Source organism: Ascaphus truei, chromosome 4 (assembly GCF_040206685.1).
Source record: "Ascaphus truei isolate aAscTru1 chromosome 4, aAscTru1.hap1, whole genome shotgun sequence".
Lineage (NCBI taxonomy): Eukaryota > Metazoa > Chordata > Amphibia > Anura > Ascaphidae > Ascaphus > Ascaphus truei.
The window spans coordinates 74,996,646-75,017,818 of NC_134486.1; the positions used below are offsets into that span (position 1 = coordinate 74,996,646).

General features: G+C 43.7%; 1 protein-coding gene across 4 annotated transcripts in view; it reads right to left on the reverse strand.

Moving 5' to 3' along the window:
- TASP1 (taspase 1) overlaps window positions 1-21,173 on the reverse strand; it is a 243,041-nt gene that overhangs the window by 19,560 nt on the left and 202,308 nt on the right. For all 4 annotated transcript variants that reach the window (XM_075596056.1, XM_075596053.1, XM_075596057.1 and 1 more), the window contains 2 exons: window positions 20,750-20,860; window positions 19,892-19,965 (listed from right to left, as the gene is read on the reverse strand). In XM_075596056.1, coding sequence (XP_075452171.1) covers window positions 19,892-19,965; window positions 20,750-20,860 — 185 coding nt within the window. The remainder of the gene's footprint in view (window positions 1-19,891; window positions 19,966-20,749; window positions 20,861-21,173) is intronic.

Consider the following 21,173-nt stretch of genomic DNA (forward strand, 5'->3'; position numbering starts at 1 on the left):
GATTACACTAAATTGTGTAAGGTTGTAAAATCAGAGCAGGATGTAATTCTCTCCGGAAGGACTTGGATAGTCTAGAAATTTGGGCAGGTAAATGGTAGATGAGGTTTAATACAAATAAATGTAAGATTATGCATTTGGGAAACAAGAATACGCAGACGATTTACAAATTAAATTAGGCAAAATTAGGTCAATCCTTGATGGAGAAGGATTTAGGAGTGCTTGTAGACAGTAGGTTTAGGAATAGTGTCCAATGGCATGCAGTAGCTGCAAAGACAAACAAGATCTTATATTGCATTAAACGGGGAAGGGAAGAAAACATAATTATGCCCCTTTATAAAACATTAGTAAGATCACACCTTGAATGTGGAGTACAGTTTTGGGCACCACTCCATACAAAAGACATTATAGAACTAGAAAAAGTGCAGAAAAGAGTCACAAAATGAATAGAGGGGTTGAAAATCCGACTTAGAAGGAGAGGCTAGCTAGATTAGATTACATTCGAAAATACGCGTCCAAGAGGGGATATGATAACTATATACAAATATATATTTGGGGCAATAAAAGGAGCTTTCAAAATTACTACACATCCCAAGGGCAGTACAAACGACACAGGGTCATACCTAAGGCTACGCTTATAGTGAGCACTGCATTGCTTGCTCGCGTCCGCGTGATGTCACACGCCGCCATCGCTATAGCGAAAGTTGCATTTGAGTCGTGCGATTTCGCTGGCGGCAAGGGGCGGTGACGTCAGCAAGGGGGATAGCACAAAAGGCAAGATGGAGATGTGATTGGTTTGCCGCCAGTTACGTGATGCGGCTGTTGCTGTGTATCGCTAAATCATTTGTCTTCTGTGCTTTTGGTCTTCATGTCGCTATGCCGGGCCGCCGCACCCACTTTGGGTACCCGCGACGGACTTCAGGTACTAGTTTTGGCTCTGCGTGCCATCGCCATAACTATAAGCGCGGCCTTAAGGTTGGAGGAAAGGAGATTTCCCCAGCAACAAAGGAAAGGGTTCTTTACAGTAAGGGCAGTTAAAATGTGGAATTCATTACCCATGGAGACTGTGATGGCAGATACAATAGATATAGTATCTTCAAAAAGGAAAGGTAGGTAGGGATATACCAAATACATAAACATGGGAAGGGTGTTGATCAAGGGAGAAATCTGATTGCCATTATTTAGAGTCAGTTAGGATTTTATTTTCCCCTTATGAGATAGCATTGGATGATGTTTCATTGGGGGGTTTTTTTTGTTGCCTTCCTCTGGATCAAAACACCGTAAATACAAATATAGGATAAGTATGTGTATCCAAATTTAGCATAGGTTGAACTTGATGGACACATGTATTTTTTCCAACCTCATCTACTATGCAAATATGTATATTGTAAAAAGGTAATAATGTCTCGGGGGGTGGGGGGAAATGAAATCGTGTTTACATCAAAACATTTTGGGAATCTTGAACGTTTATCACTGTGTACATTTTAATAGCATAACATTTTTAAAGTATGCTTCTGTAAAACAAGCAGTAGCACGCAGTACCAACAATTACGATAAATCTGAGACCACAATAATACATTAAGCTTCTATATCATTGTGTACAACTATTCCCATTCATAATGGAGTATTATAGCTTCTGAAAAAGAAAATTAAAACTCAGGAGAAATATATTAGAACAAGATGTTTTTCTTGGGATTCTTTACATAATTGTATCTCTTTAATATAGTATGTGTTAGCAAATCAATGTGTTTAGGGCCCCATCTATACTAAAAGTGTTAAAGACCATTTATAAATCTCTCTTAAAATATCAGAACTGCAACTAAAGGGATATATATGTATGTACATACAGTACATACATACACACTTGTTCTTAATTGATTTTTTTTAAATCTAACATACAGTGTAAAACATTTCCTAGAAATGTACCTAACAGACGTACACCCTTACCCTAGTACTGTACAGTTCCTAACATAATATTCTGAGAGAATGTTAAAGAACTATAACAACTAGAAAAGTAGTTTACTACTAGATCTAAATACCAAGTCAGAAGTGGCTTTTTGTATTACTTTTGTTTTTTTAAAAAGAAAAGATGGCTACAATTTAGTCAGACTATTTCCAGTAAGCACGTCTTACTGCAGGAGTATGAATTAAATTCTGGTAGTGTACGCTGTATACTGTAATTGCAATTATGATGTGATTTCCAAGAAGAAGACTACAACAACTGAATCCTACACAGAAAAAATATGTTCAAATCAACCATTTATTTATTTTGTTACTGATTTCCAATGCTGTGGGGCTATGTAAATATATATAAAAAAAATTGTATCCAAATCATATGCCTTCTATAATTTAAAAACTAAAAATAGAATAATTGTAATGAAACTTGGGCATAGAACAATATGGCTTAGATTTCCTTCACTTCAAATAGTGGCTTTGATTGATTTTTTTAAGCATAATTTCTAAGACATTAAAAATAAAATCTGAAGAGAGTATTTGTATTTTCTCAAACGCTTTTTGGACTGATTATATTGTAAAACCTTAATTACTTTCTGAAAAGTAGCGCAAATAATTTTTGGGGGGGATCCGAAGCTCAATCGCGATGTGTCCAGTGTGTCTAATTCATGAGTCAGGGTCAGCTTTACTCCGACAGTCAACAGAAAGCATTATGAGCAATGAAGTCACGCCATTCTATTGGTTACAAATGAACATATGTTTTTTTTACAATACCCCTCGGATCTCTGCAGGTTTCATGTTGGTTGGGATGGCTGCTTTAAAACTAAAAATACAGGATTTCAAAAAGACTGAATGGTACAGAAAAAGTGGATTTAACGACACATTTTTTTCTTTTTTCGAAAATAAATAAAAACCATAAGCTTAAATCTGCAAACCACAACAAAAAAACAATGTAAGAAGTCTCAGATCATTCAAACCCTCCCACATTTGGCACATACAAACAGGTACACTTTATTTGCACTCTCAGTGTGGGATAAATGAGCTTCTGAACAAGTGACCCACCCAAAGGTGGCACAATAATACATGCACTTTACATAGTGCAAATATCATATTACCAATATGTGTGTCTGTGGATTTATTTGTATATATTATATACACAAACAATATAAATGGTGTTAAATATCTCTATCTAGCTGATCATTAGCAGATAAGTCAATCATCTCTCTGCTGCTTTAACCAGCTGAGGATTCAGCTGGTGGTAAAAATAGGTGCAATTAGTACAACTGAATTTACAGAAAGTACAGCACTTTAAAAAAAACAAAAAAAACAGGTAGATACAGTATGATATGGTAAACAAGTAGGCTATCAGAAAATGGCCCTTTTGTGTTGATTTCTTTTAGTTAAAGAAGCAAGTCTCTCAAATAGGTTTACTTCCCCCCCCCCCCCCCCCATTTCTCTACAACTAGTTGGGCCAAGTGATTCTTATCTGCTGTCAAGTTGTATGATATTCCCAGTACTCATTGGTCAGCATTGAAGGTCCATAGTTCCTTAACCTTGAGGGCCCAGCTAGAGGATACCCCTACTCCCACAGTTTAGGTATGCTACACATATGTATATATGTACATAAATATTAAGATTGCTGCTTTAAAACAAGTCATGAACAATATCAACTGCTAATTATCGACCATTTTGATCTAATTCCATCTGGACAAGTGTTTAACTTTGCGAGTAAAAACAGCCTTAACGTTCATCAAAACGAAATTCTGACGAGTTTCTGAAACTCTGATCGCAAACCTGCACTGTTCCAATTGTGTCTACGCCTTTCTCAATGCTAATACTGTACTGTGAGAAAAACCAAAGGGCACCATTTTATGCCTCGCCCACCCATAACTTGTCTAGCGTGAGATGTAATTATATATCATCAACTGAAAACATACAGGATGCACAATAACCACACATTAAAACAGTTCCGTTGGACTATAAATGCATGTGTGTTTAAGTTCAACTTTAACCCATTGTGATGTTGGGGGGCCTGCAACTCATTGCAGAGCTATAAAGTGCAACAATCTTCTGCTTTGAAGGGGTTAACAAATGCAGTGTTGGACTGTGACCGATGCCACAAATATACCCATGAAAGATGATTTCTGTAAACGGTATGTTTATACCCCAAAATAATGTTGTATTTCAAGACTCAAGTACCTTGAGGATAGGAAACTTAATTAGTGCATAAATACATATTTTGTAAATGTTTTTCTACCCCACCCTTCTACAAAATAATAATTCTGGATGTTGCTTCACAAGATGAAAGTGTTTTGAGGCCTCATCCGTCTTTATTCTTTGCTTTCAGACACAGTTACCCTGAAGGTGAAAGAATATTAGCTCTGGTGTTTCGAAAACAAGTCTTTGAACCTAAAGAAAGTTTTATGCCAACGCAATTTTTTCCAATATTGTTGTAGCATGGAGTTCTGGTGGCTATTTATGTCTCAGAGAAAAATAGATTCCTAGCAGGGTGTGGCAACTTTTAATGGACCAAAAGCAAAATTATCTTTAGGTATAATACATGATCATTTGAGATCACATTGACAACATCTCAGGCAAATGTGCAGACTGCCCTATTGTTTTATCCTATACTGGTGCTGACCGGGCCTCTAGTTGCCGCCGAGCTCGACATCTCCCCAGCTGCTTGCCTGACTCTCTCCTGTCCTGTCCCACACCGGGCTCTCATGCCGGTGCGCGCTGGAAGTGTGTGTCACAACTTCCGGCGCAAGCCGACGTCTTGCACAGAAAAACAATGGAAAAAAACGAAATAAAGGGACTTATTGTGAAATGCATTGTATTCCCCCACATATTTTGCTCTATGTTAATGCTTTTACAGTATATATCTCTTAGTGTGTGTACGGTATATGTATGTGTTTGTGGGGATGTAATATTCATGCATGTGTTGCGGCTCTTTGAATATCTCGAAGAAAGACATTTTTTTTAATAAAAATGGCTCTACTTCCTTGAGAGGTTGCAGACCCAAGTGCTAAACCATAGTCTAATAAAAGGCATTGCATACTGATTTCCTACAAAGATCATATTTCTGCAGCCAATTTAAATCAGTTTTAAAAATGTATGCCTACACTACAGGCAAGGTTGCCACCACTCTGGGTTTGACGCAGAGACTATGGTTTCGGTTAAGTATCTCCAGGCTACGGGTTTAGATTTGAAATCTCTGGGGGCGAAACAGATTTTGTATATTTTTATTTGCAAAAAAACTTTGAGTATCTACTCCAGGGGTTCCAAAACTGTGGTCGGGGGCGGCGGCAGCAGCGGGAGAAGAGGACGGAGGAGCGGCTGAACAGAACAAGGGGGTAGAGGAGCTGGATGGGGTAAGATAATGAGGAGGAGGAGATGAGGGGGTGATAGGAGGAGATGAGGGGGTAAAAGAAGGGGTGTGAGAGAGAGGATAAGGAGGGAGGTGAGAGAGGGGATGAGGAGTGTGGTGAAAGAGAGAAGACGAGGAGAGTGGGCGAGAGAAAAAAAATTGCAGTCAGTATTATCTTATACTACTACACTGATTTATTTAAAACCCCCATATAACATTTGTCATGTTTTGCTGTTTTAAAAACGATGAAATATGCAAGTATGTTTAAGTATTTGTATTCACATTTATATTGTATACCGATTAATAACAGGGTTTTTTTTCCCCCCATGTGATTAGGATTACATCATGCAGGGGGGGCCCCAACTAATATCACGTCTACGAATATGTGATTAAATTTCTTGAAATTGAATTGGAAAAAGTCTCTGGGTTAGAATTCAACATCAGGTGGCAACCCTGACTACCGGTGTTATACAAAATTAAATGTAAAATAAATTGGGATATTCTGAATTTTTTTCCCTTACGAGGCAGGAGTATACTTTTATTTCTGACACTAAGTATTTGAGAGGCAATGAAAATGTATTACTTATTACTTCTCTTGGAGCAGCACAAACGTGTTCTGATCATTTTTGATATGTAAGGCTGAGTCCATAGAGACTTCAGTCATGCGGAGGCGTGCGGAGGCGCGCAGAGGCTGAGGGAAAGCGGGTGCTTTCCCTGGCCTTAGTTCGCGCGCCATCCGGGGGCATGTCGGGGGGAGGGCCAGTGACGTCATGGAGCTGGTTCGCCCTCATTGGGCGAACCTCTCATGTGACCGACCCTGCGCTCCCGTGAGCACTTAAACTAAAAAAAATGTGTCGGCTACACTTCCGCACACCTGCGGAAGCGTGCGCGAGCCCCTGCTAAAGCCGCTCTCATTGTGGCTGCACGGGCTCACTGCCAAGCGTGAGCGCGGGTCAGTGCTATGCCCGCAGCCTAAATGTCCTGGCGAAAACTATATACAGTATTTTGGCTGCTTTGGACGTAGCAGTGAATATGGTACGATTTAAATTCTCTTCAGATGGACATTTCCTATGTACCTGTAACATTTAACAGCTAAACAAAGACGAGTACAACTGAGGTGATGAAGATAAACGGTATGTTAAAATCTAAATAGCACAGCTAACCTAATAAAACAAAAGGTCTAACTATAATGCTGCACATTAAAGGATTTGCTTGGAATGAAAAGTGACCACAGAAAGCCTATGAATTATGAAAGGGATAAAAAAAACAAAGCAATAGAAAACAAAACACATGAAATAGCTGTCTTGTATTTACAGATAATACTTTTGGTGCTCTGATTAATCGAATCACGATATTAAATCCCCCGACTGCAGAATGAGTCTGCAATACATTGGACTTCATATGTTAGCAAACATATTTCTTATTTATAAATCTCAGTAGGAGAATAATCAATAGGATTATTCTCATTTCAAAACTTTGAATCAAATTAACTTTGCAATATCCCCTCCAACAATTAGTAGCAGTGCCTCTTAATAACAGTGTTGCGAAAATGAATGAACTCCTTTTTGGCCCATGTTTACCAGGCGGCGCTATGCTAAAAAAAAAAAAATAACACATTCCAATGGCAGAAGACATCTTACAGCCCTTTTATACTTACAGCTTGTTTTATAATGCTCTTAATGAGGAAACATTGCAAAAATTAAGAGGCATACAGTATTAGCATACTACTTGGACAGAGAATACACGTAATTAAGGGTGCCGCAGTAATGGCTATGACTTGGAGCCTTATTCTACATCAGGCCTGCACAACTCCAGTCCTCGAGGGCTGCAAACAGGCCAGGTTTTTAGGATATCCCTACTTCAGCACAGCTGGCTCAATTATAATTGAGAGCTGTGCTGATTTAGGGATATCCTGAAACCTGTCCTGTTTGCGGCCCTCGAGGGCTGGAGTTGTGCAGGCCTGTTCTACATTGTCCGGTGGGCATGCAAGCCATTTTTGGTCAAAACTCCCCACTGAAATCAACAGGGATTTTCTGACTAGAACAGCCCAAACGGGCGCTTCAGACTGTATATAGTTACATCCTAAGCTTTGAGCAGAGTACAGCTTGGAAAACCATTTTATGTGACCCCTACAAATATTATTAAAAAAAAATGTTTTTGAGGATTTCACAATAATTTCATGTGGGTTAATTGTGCTATTTTTTGTTGTCACTCTGGCAGTGCCTGGAATGTATACTCAAAATGAACGTAAACTTTAATTTACAATCTATGTTTGGTGTCATAACAACATAGATATTAATTTCCCCAAGACAAAAAAAAAAAGCACTCATATTACTACAGTAGCTCAGCCACTGAAATAGGTGACATTCACCTTGGAGAGTATGGGGGTTAGTCATTATATAGGCATTATGCCTTTTGGTGCACGTCAATGGGAGTTTCCGTGCGATTGTTCCCCATTGGCTCGATGGCAGTTTAACGAGCATTCCCTTTTATGAGGCCACACAGGAAAGAAATCAAGTTCTGCGTGGAAAGAAAGTTTTACATAAAAGAAAAGGACTTGGTACCTCTGCTTCTTTGAGAACAACAAATCGGAGAAGATGCAGCCTCTGAGTTCATAATCAAGTAGTCACTCTAAATTGGCATGAAAGCAAATCAATCCAACTGCATAGCAAAGCCTAATAAACAGAAACATATCTTCCCCTTGCTACTCGCAGAACCTGCACAATCCATTCTTGCTTGCAATATACCAGAAATTCCTATTCTTATAACAGTACAGATTATTTCTTTTTGATCGACAAAGCATCAGTCAGGGGCATGTGCGGGTTTACACTGGAAACCGCTTCTAACAACACAGGCTCAGAGAAAGGATAAAGGGAGAGGGATTAACTCCCTTCAAGGAAGGTCAAAAACATCATTTTAAAAGGGGGCAGAGAGGAGCAGCTGTTTCTGTCATCCCAATCAAGATTACTAGCTGGAGAATTTAGCAGCAATATGAAAACAATGTGCACCAGATGTCAAAAGATACAACTGTGAAGTAGGCAAGCTTCATGAGCTGCAGCACTGACCTTACAGCTCAGCATGGGATAATGCAGCGCCCAGCCCCATCTGTGCTAGGCTGACAAACAACGTTCTCTGCCCAACACTATTTCAAAACTTGAAATTGGGCGCGAATGGCATCACATTTCTAAAAACCTAGGGCATTAAGGGGGTTATTTATTAAACTGTGATGGTGCAGATTAGGGCACTATCTCACAAAAGTCTATGGGAATTTGCATGATAGTGCCACGATCAGCACTGTAGCAGTTTAATGCATAACCTCCTAAATAAAGTTAATTAGAACATACAATGGAATGGCTGTTTATCCTGTTCTCTATCAAACAGGCTAGCAAAACATTTCCTCGGTATAGGCTTTAAAATACGTGTGTGTGTGTGTGTGTGTGTGTGTGTATATATACACATACATACACATACATACATACATATATTATATATGTATGTATGTATGTGTATGTATGTGTATGTATGTGTATACACACACACACACACACACACACAATGAGAGAGAGAGGTGAGGGGGGGAGGGGGGAGAGAAGAGAGAGACCCCTGCTTCCAGAGACACGTGCCGGAATCTCCATGTTTAAATGTCTCGTCACCTGGGCAAGGGATGATGTCAGGGCTACCTATTGTCCCGCAAGACGCGGGACATTTAAAGACGCCATTATGTTAGCCACACATCCCCTATGGAGGTAAGTATCTCAGGAAGCAGGGGATCTCAGGAGCTGAAAGTAACTTAGTTCGGCTCAGGAGGCCCTCTGCTTCAATCGTATAAATTTACATCAACAACAAAAAAATAAGCAAGAAATGCACCTGAAGTGCTGCTTTAGTCAAAAATGTGTTAAAAGGTTTATTTAGGACAGGTCAGTGTTTCAGCACACTGCAGAGGCTTTCTCAAGACAGTGACAATAAAAAAACATTATACATCCTCCCCCCCCCCCCCCCCCCAAACACTGTGCACAAAAAAGAGCAGGCTGGAAAGCTGCTGCTCACCTCTGCTATGGTTGTCTAGCAACCAACACAAACAACATCAGTGTGCAAGGACTTTATGAATACAGAACTCAGCTATTTAAGATAGAATTACAATCCATGGGGGATCGGTTCCTGGAGAAGGGATACAAAGAGAGGGAAGTCCATCAAAGCATGTGCAGGGTACAGAATCTCTACCTCGCACCCTCTGATGAAAGACTCCGTTGGAAATAAACTGCCAACTCGGTTCCATATAGTAATCAGATACACGTCTATGTTTGGTTTCATCCAATCGGCTACCCAGGACAATTGGTGAATTCTAGCCACTGATCAAACACTGCCTGTTGCTCTACATACCAAACCACTTCTAAAGTTACCGGAGGAACCTTAGAGACATACAAGTGAAAACTGATCACCCTTCGGATAACATTGCATTTTTTGCACCACTGACCCTTGGCTGCTTCAAGTATGTGAATTGCACTACATGCAGACACATGATCACCGGCCAATCCTTTAAACCAGCGGTACGCAAAGTAGAGGGCGCTAGATTGTCTGGGGGGGCACGGGTGTTAGAGGTCCCGCTCTTCCTCCAAGGCATTTTAAATAAATGCCGGGGATCGCTTCAGGCCTCTAACTGGTTTACTTACCTTTGTTCCAACGCCGCGTCTCCATGGCAACCGGCGTCAAATAACGCTGCGGGGTCATGTGACATCACGTTGCAATGGCAACGTGACATCACAAGATCCCGTAACGTAATTTGACACCGGGTGCCGCGCGCGGGGGGCAGGAGAAAGGGGGGCACAGGAAGGTAAGTTTGCGCACCCCTGCTTTAAACATCCACATAACAACAATGCTATAGAAATTAGACATCACTTGACATGCACATCGCAGTATGACTCTATGTTATAATTTGCGGACTTCATTATGCTGGAAAGGCTTAAAGGATGTTTAAAGACAGAATGGCCTTGCGCAACTCTGCTACAAGAACAGTATTAAGAGACAAAAAGACTGATCAACTGGTAGCTACACATTTCTTAAATGCAGATCACCAACTCCCAACCTTCAGACACCATCATTGACCATGTCCCAGCTCCCAAACGGGGCAGCAATTGATCTCAATTACTGGTGCAACGTGAGAGCAGATGAATTTATTATTTGGACACCGTTGTCTCCCGGGGGCTTAATGAGCACTTATCATTCAACTGTTTCTTGACGTAAAGTCACCCTCCGATGTTAAGATGACTATGAACTTGGATGATTTGATACTATAACCACGTTTTTTTCTTGCAGCGTGGCATACTTGGTGTTCTGCAGGGCATTACCCTACTTCAGCCTTAGGGCAAGCTTCAATGAGGCCCTTCACCTCTCCTTTCGGTGCAAGCGGGGTAGTCCTGGGCTCCCCTGCTGCACGACTTGGGGTTTGTTAAGCTAAATGGGTATTCTGTGCATTTGCTCTCGCTCAGCCACGTACCTGCGGTCTATATTGACCTATCAGGACTCACAAGGAACCTTTGCACCGATAGGGGGAGGACGCCCCTCCCCCCACTGAAACTTGGAATGCCATTATAATTTCTTCACCCATGTGATGATGTCACAGACTTTTGTTTGGTTTCTAACCCATTCATTCTTTTTCCAGTCTCTTTGGGTAATACCTAGGATACAGTACATCTATCCATACTTCTTTGAGTTGTTTGAAGCCGCTGAATTATCTTTGTATTTAGGATCCAAATTTCACATCCATATGTGAGTACAGGAGGTTCAAAACTTTCCTTTTGATGTACACTGGAACGTTCCTTTTAAATATTATCTTATTTCTTCCAAATGTGCTCCATCCAATCTTTATTCTTCTGTTGATTTCATTCAAAAGGTTCCCCACCCATTGTTACTTGCCGATCAAAGTAGACAGTGTTCGACTTCTTAATCTTCATTGATTTTATTGCCCTTGCCACTTCTTCTGGAAGGATGCTTAGTACATCACTGGTGGTTTCTTCTCACTCACTCTCTCTCTGCTGGATTATGTCCCGTGTCATCTGTGTTCTTGTACAATTTCATGTAGAAATCCCCAACTCTCTTTATGATAAGTGCATAGTCTTTTATTGTTGATCCATCGTCTTGTTTGAGTGCAATGGTTTGCTTCTTCCCAATCATAAGTCACTGTTTCGTCTTCTTTAAGCTTTTATCTTTGATAGTCTTTCTCACCATATAACAGTTACATTTTCTTACATCTTCAGTTATACGTTTGCGGATCGTCTTGCACAGCTCTGCATATTTTATTCTTGCATCTCGGGATTGCTTCATTTCTAGTCATCTCTCCAGTAATTTCTCTCATTTGACATTTTCATATCCTGTTTTTTGTTAGCGTTTCCTCTCAGTTTATTCTGTACTGTCAACTACAATCTTCAGAAGTTCTTCATATATGTGTATCAGGGATAATGGGGGATGTGCGAGAATAGATGAGGGTGCGTGTGTAGTGGGTGATTATGGGGGGGAAGTGTAGTAAGGGATGGGGAAATGACTGTGGGGATGTGCAGGGGTGAGAATAACAAGGTAGGGGGGACTACAGGAAGGAGCTGAGCAATAGTAGGGAGCTTAAAATCGGCTGGGGATCGAAGTGGAGAGTGAGCCTACACGAGCGGAGTGAGAGAAGCTGCTTGGAAGGAGCCAGGGATCGGGAGTTAGCCTACATGTGAGGTGCCGAGAGTAATTGTAGGGAGGGTATTACCTCTGACCCAGAAGACAAAAGGAAGATGGGTTTGACCACTGGGGGCCTAGCGGCTGTTCAGATCATTCTGAACCATGGGAGTTCAGAAAAGCTCAGATTTTGCCTCCTCAAACTCGTTGATCTCTATATAGAAACTACAGAAGCTAAAGCAAGAAGACTACCTCTTTAATTAAACGAAATTAGATTACTGAACAAGGTTACATTATTACATGAATGTATCTCTAAATGCACTATAGATGGGATACTGCTTTAGAAGCAAATCACCAGTATGTGGTTTGCTTACTGCTCCTTTGTTTTTTTTGCCAAGGGATGAAATTACTATTAAGGATTTAATTGGGCCTTTGAAAAATCCTAACATTTAAAGATTAAAGCTTTCCAAGACTTTCTTTTGCTGTATTGCCAGTGCCAAGACTGTACCATCAAAAACTACTCAATACTGTCTCTTTGGCTTTCCTAGGTGATTCTCCTAAATAATCAGGTTGTAGTATCTTAAAGACAATCAATGAAAACTATCAGAAAACAAAGCCATTTAATTAGTAAAACTAGGATCATTATGTTTAGGGAGGTTAGCCTTAGATTTTTGTTCAAAAGGAACTTTACATGAAAGAACACTCAACACACCATCTCTCATATTTGTAGACAGTTCTGGAACATACAGTATAGGCTCAAATGTCTCTGTAAAGCGCAACATAGAACTAGCTGCGCTATACAAAAACATGCTATTATTATTATATAGAATCGGTTGAGAGAACGTGTTTAATAAATTTATAACCAAAACATGCATCTTCACTTTTATAAAGGGTATTTTCCAAAAGGTACAAATTTCCTCCAAATAAATTAAACAAAGATGTATAAATGTGAAATTCACTATACTGTAGCATACATCAATATTTGTGACTACAAAATTGTAAATATATGCAGCATTAGTATAATTTACTTTAAAAACAGTACATTAAAAAATTCAAATATGCTAAAAAAATAAAATAAACCAGATTCTCTGCATACAGTGTAACATCATAAATAAACAGATAAAACAGTCATTCACCATGAACTAGACTGATATGCCACAATGTATGTATAGAAATGATCAGAATGTGAGTTTATTTTTTAAATAACAAACAGTGTCTGAATTACATTAAAAGGGCCACTATCTGCAATATTGTAAACTGTAGTATTCAAACAACACAGCTGTTATAGTCTCCATTGTTATATTAAAAGATGTGCAGTGCTTTTAATGTGCAATATAAGCAATGCGAGCAAGAGAAAAACTCTTCTAAATCAGCAATACAGCAATACAGTTCGAACATACGAAAACGCTTATTGAATAAGCTCTGAACCAGCTGATAACACAGCTATCTGCCAAAACCTCCCACAGACTAGGAATTTTCGGCAGGTTGCAGTGCAACGAAATATGAGTCCTTAAGAGTAATATTCTAATTTAAGTCAAGAAAAAAATAAAACAGATTTTTTTTTCTACAGCCTGTAGGCACTGACAGAAAACTAAATACTAAGATTCATATATGTTTCTAAGTGCAGTTTCAACATCTGTCTTAAAAGGGGCAATCCCACATTGCTGACATGTAAATAGATTTCCTTAATGCCTATCATGGCGGTAGGTACCAATGGTAGGACAAAAACTATGTAGGTTGCCCCTTCCTATATATGACTCCATCTACTTTACGTGACAATCTTTTTTCTGTCCTACTTCGCTGAGGAAAATATTTTTATTGTTAAGCTTAGCGGGATACCCGTTTGTGTAGTTTATCTAGAATGGGTTCTATGTTCACTCAACTCCTGAAGCCGCTCCCTGAGATGAGGCTATTCAAGAGGAAACTATTTTTTAAATTATCTGGGGGACATTCCCATTATATCGCAGGTGATTATGGCATATGACAGGCGACACAGCCTCGCTGATTTAACCATAGGAATGTTTAAGGATGAGACGATAATGCGCTTTGCAGGCTTGGGTAAGCACTTCAGTGCATGATGAATGCCAGAATTTGTTTAGCCAAGCGAGTGTGAACTAGGACAAAAAAAACAGCATTTAAATTGCAAATGCTACCAGCACACTGCAAAGAGCATCCAAGCTCAGGCACTGATAAGAGCTGTTGGAAAGTGGAGGAACAATAGCCAGAGCAGCAGGTGCAATGCACTATGAGCCTATGACTTTAAGGGGGTCCATTCTCTGTTGGTCACTTGGTTCCAATCAACTTGCACCAGGGCCTGACATTCCATAGTTACATCACTGCTGTTGAAAGTTTACTTGCTTGATCTTGGCATCATGAATGCTAATATTACCAAAGGGTAACAATCAAAAAATACAAAGGTAAGCCCAGCTAGGGATACTTCTGGATAAAAAGAGAGAGACTGAAGGATTGGAGATAACTGTTCGTGTTTTAGTATCTCAGCTTTGCTACCAGTGGAGGGGAGGTTTGCAGCAGAAAATTCAGAAGAAAGTGTGTGTTTCCTATGACAAACTGGCAATGGAAAGTGTTTAGGCCGCTACTTCACAAGTCATTAATAAACTGCAAGAGAGAACTAGCTCTCAGACATGTTTGGTAGTCTCAGTGTAACGTTGCTGACTGCAAGACAGGATATGAACCCGCAGGGCAGTGGTAGGGAGTAGTACACCGACCTTGGCCTGGGATCTGAGGCCTGAGATGCAGAGGTAGTCAAGTCCAATTCTGTGGTCGAGGCAGGCGGCAGGCGGCAGGCGGCAGGCAGGTGTGGTCAGGTCCAGGCAGAGGTCAAGCCCAAGCAGGTAAACACAGAGGCAAAGACAGGGCTCAAGCAGAACAACGTATAGAGTACTTTGCACAAGCACTGATAGGGAGCAACTGCTATTTAAAGGCCAGCAGCAGCTTATGGAAATGAGGGCCAGAGAGAGGCTCACTTCCTGGTGGTGGGAGGGGCAAACAAAGTGGTGGTGGGGGGGGCAAACAAAGTGGTGGTGGGGGGGGCAAACAAAGTGGTGGTGGGGGGGGGCAAACAAAGTGGTGGTGGGGGGGGGCAAACAAAGTGGTGGTGGGGGGGGGGCAAACAAAGTGGTGGTGGGGGGGGGCAAACAAAGTGGTGGTGGGGGGGGGCAAACAAAGTGGTGGTGGGGGGGGGGCAAACAAAGTGGTGGTGGGGGGGGCAAACAAAGTGGTGGTGGGGGGGGCAAACAAAGTGGTGGTGGGGGGGCAAACAAAGTGGTGGTGGGGGGGGGGCAAACAAAGTGGTGGTGGGGGGGGGGCAAACAAAGTGGTGATGGGGGGGGGCAAACAAAGTGGTGGTGGGGGGGGCAAACAAAGTGGTGGTGGGGGGGGCAAACAAAGTGGTGGTGGGGGGGCAAACAAAGTGGTGGTGGGGGGGGGCAAACAAAGTGGTGGTGGGGGGGCAAACAAAGTGGTGGTGGGGGGGGGCAAACAAAGTGGTGGTGGGGGGGGGCAAACAAAGTGGTGGTGGGGGGGGCAAACAAAGTGGTGGTGGTGGGGGGGGGGGGGCAAACAAAGTGGTGGTGGTGGGGGGGGGGCAAACAAAGTGGTGGTGGGGGGGGCAAACAAAGTGGTGGTGGGGGGGGCAAACAAAGTGGTGGTGGGGGGGGCAAACAAAGTGGTGGTGGAGGGGGGCAAACAAAGTGGTGGTGGAGGGGGGCAAACAAAGTGGTGGTGGAGGGGGGCAAACAAAGTGGTGGTGGGGGGGGCAAACAAAGTGGTGGTGGGGGGGCAAACAAAGTGGTGGTGGGGGGGGGGCAAACAAAGTGGTGGGGGGGGGGGCAAACAAAGTGGTGGTGGGGGGGGGCAAACAAAGTGGTGGTGGGGGGGGGCAAACAAAGTGGTGGTGGGGGGGGCAAACAAAGTGGTGGTGGGGGGGGGGCAAACAAAGTGGTGGTGGTGGGGGGGGCAAACAAAGTGGTGGTGGGGGGGGGCAAACAAAGTGGTGGTGGGGGGGGGCAAACAAAGTGGTGGTGGGGGGGGGGCAAACAAAGTGGTGGTGGGGGGGGGGGGGGGGCAAACAAAGTGGTGGTGGAGGGGGGCAAACAAAGTGGTGGTGGAGGGGGGCAAACAAAGTGGTGGTGGAGGGGGGGCAAACAAAGTGGTGGTGGGGGGGGGCAAACAAAGTGGTGGTGGGGGGGGCAAACAAAGTGGTGGTGGGGGGGGGCAAACAAAGTGGTGGTGGGGGGGGCAAACAATGTGGTGGTGGGGGGGCAAACAAAGTGGTGGTGGGGGGGGGCAAACAAAGTGGTGGTGGGGGGGGGCAAACAAAGTGGTGGTGGGGGGGGCAAACAAAGTGGTGGTGGGGGGGGGCAAACAAAGTGGTGGTGGGGGGGGCAAACAAAGTGGTGGTGGGGGGGCAAACAAAGTGGTGGTGGGGGGGCAAACAAAGTGGTGGTGGTGGGGGGGGGCAAACAAAGTGGTGGTGGTGGGGGGGCAAACAAAGTGGTGGTGGGGGGGCAAACAAAGTGGTGGTGGGGGGGGGCAAACAAAGTGGTGGTGGGGGGGCAAACAAAGTGGTGGTGGGGGGGCAAACAAAGTGGTGGTGGTGGGGGGGGCAAACAAAGTGGTGGTGGGGGGGCAAACAAAGTGGTGGTGGGGGGGGCAAACAAAGTGGTGGTGGGGGGGGGCAAACAAAGTGGTGGTGGGGGGGCAAACAAAGTGGTGGGGGGGGGAACAAAGTGGTGGTGGGGGGGGAACAAAGTGGTGGTGGGGGGGGAACAAAGTGGTGGTGGTGGGGGAAACAAAGTGGTGGTGGGGGGGGGAAACAAAGTGGTGGTGGGGGGGGGGAAAACAAAGTGGTGGTGGGGGGGGGGAAACAAAGTGGTGGTGGTGGGGGGGGAAACAAAGTGGTGGTGGGGGGGGCAAACAAAGTGGTGGTGGGGGGGCAAACAAAGTGGTGGTGGTGGGGGGGGGCAAACAAAGTGGTGGTGGTGGGGGGGGCAAACAAAGTGGTGGTGGTGGGGGGGGCAAACAAAGTGGTGGTGGTGGTGGGGGGGGGCAAACAAAGTGGTGGTGGTGGGGGGGGCAAACAAAGTGGTGGTGGGGGGGCAAACAAAGTGGTGGTGGTGGGGGGGGCAAACAAAGTGGTGGTGGGGGGGCAAACAAAGTGGTGGTGGGGGGGCAAACAAAGTGGTGGTAGGGGGGCAAACAAAGTGGTGGTGGGGGGGGGAACAAAGTGGTGGTGGGGGGGGAACAAAGTGGTGGTGGTGGGGGAAACAAAGTGGTGGTGGGGGGGGGGGAACAAAGTGGTGGTGGGGGGGGAACAAAGTGGTGGGGGGGGGAAACAAAGTGGTGGTGGGGGGGGAAACAAAGTGGTGGTGGGGGGGGAAACAAAGTGGTGGTGGGGGGGGAAACAAAGTGGTGGTGGGGGGGGCAAACAAAGTGGTGGTGGGGGGGGCAAACAAAGTGGTGGTGGTGGGGGGGGCAAACAAAGTGGTGGTGGTGGGGGGGGGGGCAAACAAAGTGGTGGTGGTGGTGGGGGGGGCAAACAAAGTGGTGGTGGTGGTGGTGGGGGGGGCAAACAAAGTGGTGGTGGTGGGTGGGGCAAACAAAGTGGTGGTGGGGGGGCAAACAAAGTGGTGGTGGTGGGGGGCAAACAAAGTGGTGGTGGTGGGGGGCAAACAAAGTGGTGGTGGTGGGGGGCAAACAAAGTGGTGTTGGGGGGGGAAAACAAAGTGGTGGTGGGGGGGGGCAAACAAAGTGGTGGTGGGGGGCAAACAAAGTGGTGGTGGGGGGGCAAACAAAGTGGTGGTGGGGGGGCAAACGTAGTGGTGGGGGGCAAACGGAGTGGTGGGGGGGCAAACGGAGTGGTGGGGGGGCAAACGGAGTGGTGGGGGGGCAAACGGAGTGATGGGGGGGCAAACGGAGAGGTGGGGGGGCAAACGGAGAGGTGGGGGGGCAAATGGATTGGTGGGGGGCAAACGGAGTGGTGGGGGGCAAACGGAGTGGTGGGGGGGGCAAACGGAGTGTTGGGGGGGCAAACGGAGTGGTGGGGGGGGGCAAACGGAGTGGTGGGGGGGGCAAACGGAGTGGTGGGGGGGCAAACGGAGTGGTGGGGGGGGCGAGAGAGAGAGCGGGGGGAGAGAGAGAGTGCGGGTGGAGAGAGCGCGGGGGTACACGTGACGTCACTGTGCATGAGCGCCAGCTCGCTCGCTCTGCTCTTCCCTTCACCCTGGACGAGGCCTTATACTCAGTCAGCAGAACCATGTGATAAAGCAAACATACTTAGAGGGAGAATTTGTCACAAAGAAAAATACACATACACATGCTTGATGTGGAATTACTGGATATCTTTTTAAACGCAATGAAAGAGAAGCTATAAGTTGTGGAAGAGGATGAAGATTTTAAAATTAATGATGCGCCATAAAAAGTGAGAACTTTCCTGGTAAAGTTATAAAAGGTAGGATTTTGGCATTTTGAGCTCAACTGGACAAAAAATGTACAGCTTTTTAAGAGATGTGTCTGAGTATCACTTTGGTGATGTCAATTGGGAAATTAAGCAACAAACTCTACTACAGAAACAAGAAAAAAGCTGCCAAATAAGTGCCACGTGACCCTTCTAATCTGCCCATTTCCCTTCTAACCACTATGACGCTTCAGACCCTGTTTGCTTTTTGTCTACATTTCCAATATGTTTGGGTGTAGTTCAAGCAGTTTTGAATTCCGTCACGTCATTAGCCTAGGATGATAATGGAAGAGGACAGATTTAGGAGCCAACTCCAGGTTAATATTTCTTCTAAGGGATAGAACAGGAACATGGAAAGTTGGAGTGCTGCTGCTGCATCCCTGGTCTGTCCCCACCTTCCCCAGCACCTGGACAGCAGTCTGATTTGTTTGGTGTCCCCGTGTCTGCAGTGGGATGCGAGATTACAGCCGCGTGAGCACTTTGTTGTCCGCAGCTCGGCTACGGTCAGCCGGCAGAATTATTTATGCGGCTGTTCATGTAATTGCAGTTCAGTATGTGTATCCGGCAGGTGGCGCATTGAATATCTTCGCCTAAGATACTCATTAGCCATAAGAGAGTCGCATGGGGGCTGCAGTTTGCAAATAAATGCCGGGAATTGACACTTAGTTTTTTTTGCGGCACCCAGAACAGTAAGTCTTGCTAAATCCGTATATATGTGCATGCTGGGATTTTCTTTTTCTGAACCCTTACCTCTTTCAAATCTGTAATAAAACAGTTTGTAAAGAAATAATTACAACTCACAGAATTCTTGTAGCTAAAGAGAGAGAGAGCAAACTTTAAACTGTTTGGTGTCAGTCTCCAAACACTTCCCCAGCGGTAGCTCAAGTCGCGGACCCCTTTTGATCTCAGCATCTATTCTAGAAACTAAATTTGTCTCATAGAGTTAGAGGTATGTTGATGAAACACATTCTTTCCTATTTGTAGTATTCTTTCCTGTACAGGCATACCCCGGTTTAAGGACACTCACTTTAAGTACACTCGCGAGTAAGGACATATCGTTCAATAAGCAAACGGCAGCACGTCTTGAACAGCAATACCAGCTTCCTACCTGTACCGAAGCTGTGCGCAAGCAGGGAGACTATAGAGCCTGTTACACATACGTTATTTACATCAGTTATGCACGTATATGACGATTGCAGTACAGTACATGCATTGAGAAGTAGAGAAAAGGGAGTGCTTCACTTTAAGTACATTTTCGCTTTACATTCATGCTCCGGTCCCATTGCGTACGTTAATGCGGGGTATGCCTGTATAATGTCTCGCAGATTATGTGTACGTGGTTGGTGCTTTATAAATAAAAATGCAATACAATACATTTGGTAATGTTTACAACATTGTAATCAAGGTAGCTGAGATTATTAGAACTTGAACTTGTAAATCCTTACCTTGGCTTTGCCATCCTGTGCCGACATGTAACCAACACACATGCTCTCTGTTGTATGACTCCACAGGAACTCCACTACAAAGTAAAATTAATAATAAATAAATGATATAGGATATTGAAACCAAGCTCTGTATTCCCCAAAACAAGCTGAACAACTACAGTGCACAGCAGCCACCCTAGCAAACCAACGTGATAAATGAAATTAATGAGAATGAAGAGAAGGATGGAATAAAAAGAAAAAGATAAAAGGCAACGTGAGCAAGAACACAGAGACCAAGAAAGGCTTATGAACCAAAACTCTTATATTGTGTTATTGTTACTTGGTGTATAACAGTTGAACTGGTTAAGCTCCTATTTTCACTTCCTATAAGGTGACATAGGACAATTGCTAATGCCGGTAATTACTTGGTGCTGCAAAACTAAAAGTAGGTTGTAAATAGTAATTTTTTCACTTAAGAAACTGAAAACCGGTCACTGTGGGATGCAGCCTAATGCACTGAAGGTGACAAATACTATCTGCCTGACTTATTTCTAAATTGTCTCTCAAGTTAATTATTTTAACATTATAGTCTTCTGACCCCAGCACCGCGGACGAACAAGCAAACGTCTGTGGCGCTGGGGACAGTGTCTGCCGCGATCATGTGCCGGGGGGGGTGGGGGTGTGTCAATGCTTCTCAATGAAACCCCCACAACGTTAATCCTTCAGTGCTGCGATTAAGGTATTAAGTCTTGATACATCTGTACATACTTGCATAAATATCTATTCCTGAAGCTCCTGTGCTTCATCAATAACGTACAACAACATTAAGCAAGAAATACAAGTATCTTTTATTTGATGTCCACTAGCAAATTATTTTACCTAGTAGGGCCTGTTTATCATCTGTTGAATCCGGTTTTGATGAACACTTGCATGATCGAAGTACTATTACTCCACCAAGAACGCTGTCTTCATTAGCTAGGAAGGGTGAGCCTGAAAAATATAACAAGTCTGTATTCAATTAGATGTTAAAACATAGACTTTCTTATTTAGTGTATTTGGCTTGAGACCGTATTGCCAATTTGTTTCCTGAACATGAAAGCACAATTTTACTTTTGCGCGGCATAATAGTATGTATGAAATACAATCTTTTCACAGTTGTCTTTATGTCATTTGGGTGTTCTACCTTCCATGAAACCAAACAATCTGGAAAGGGGCAGTCCCACTTTTCAAACAAGTAAACGGCCTACTAAATGTAATAACAGGAAAAAGCGTTCTGGTTTCTTTGAAAATTGCGGGGGTTTAT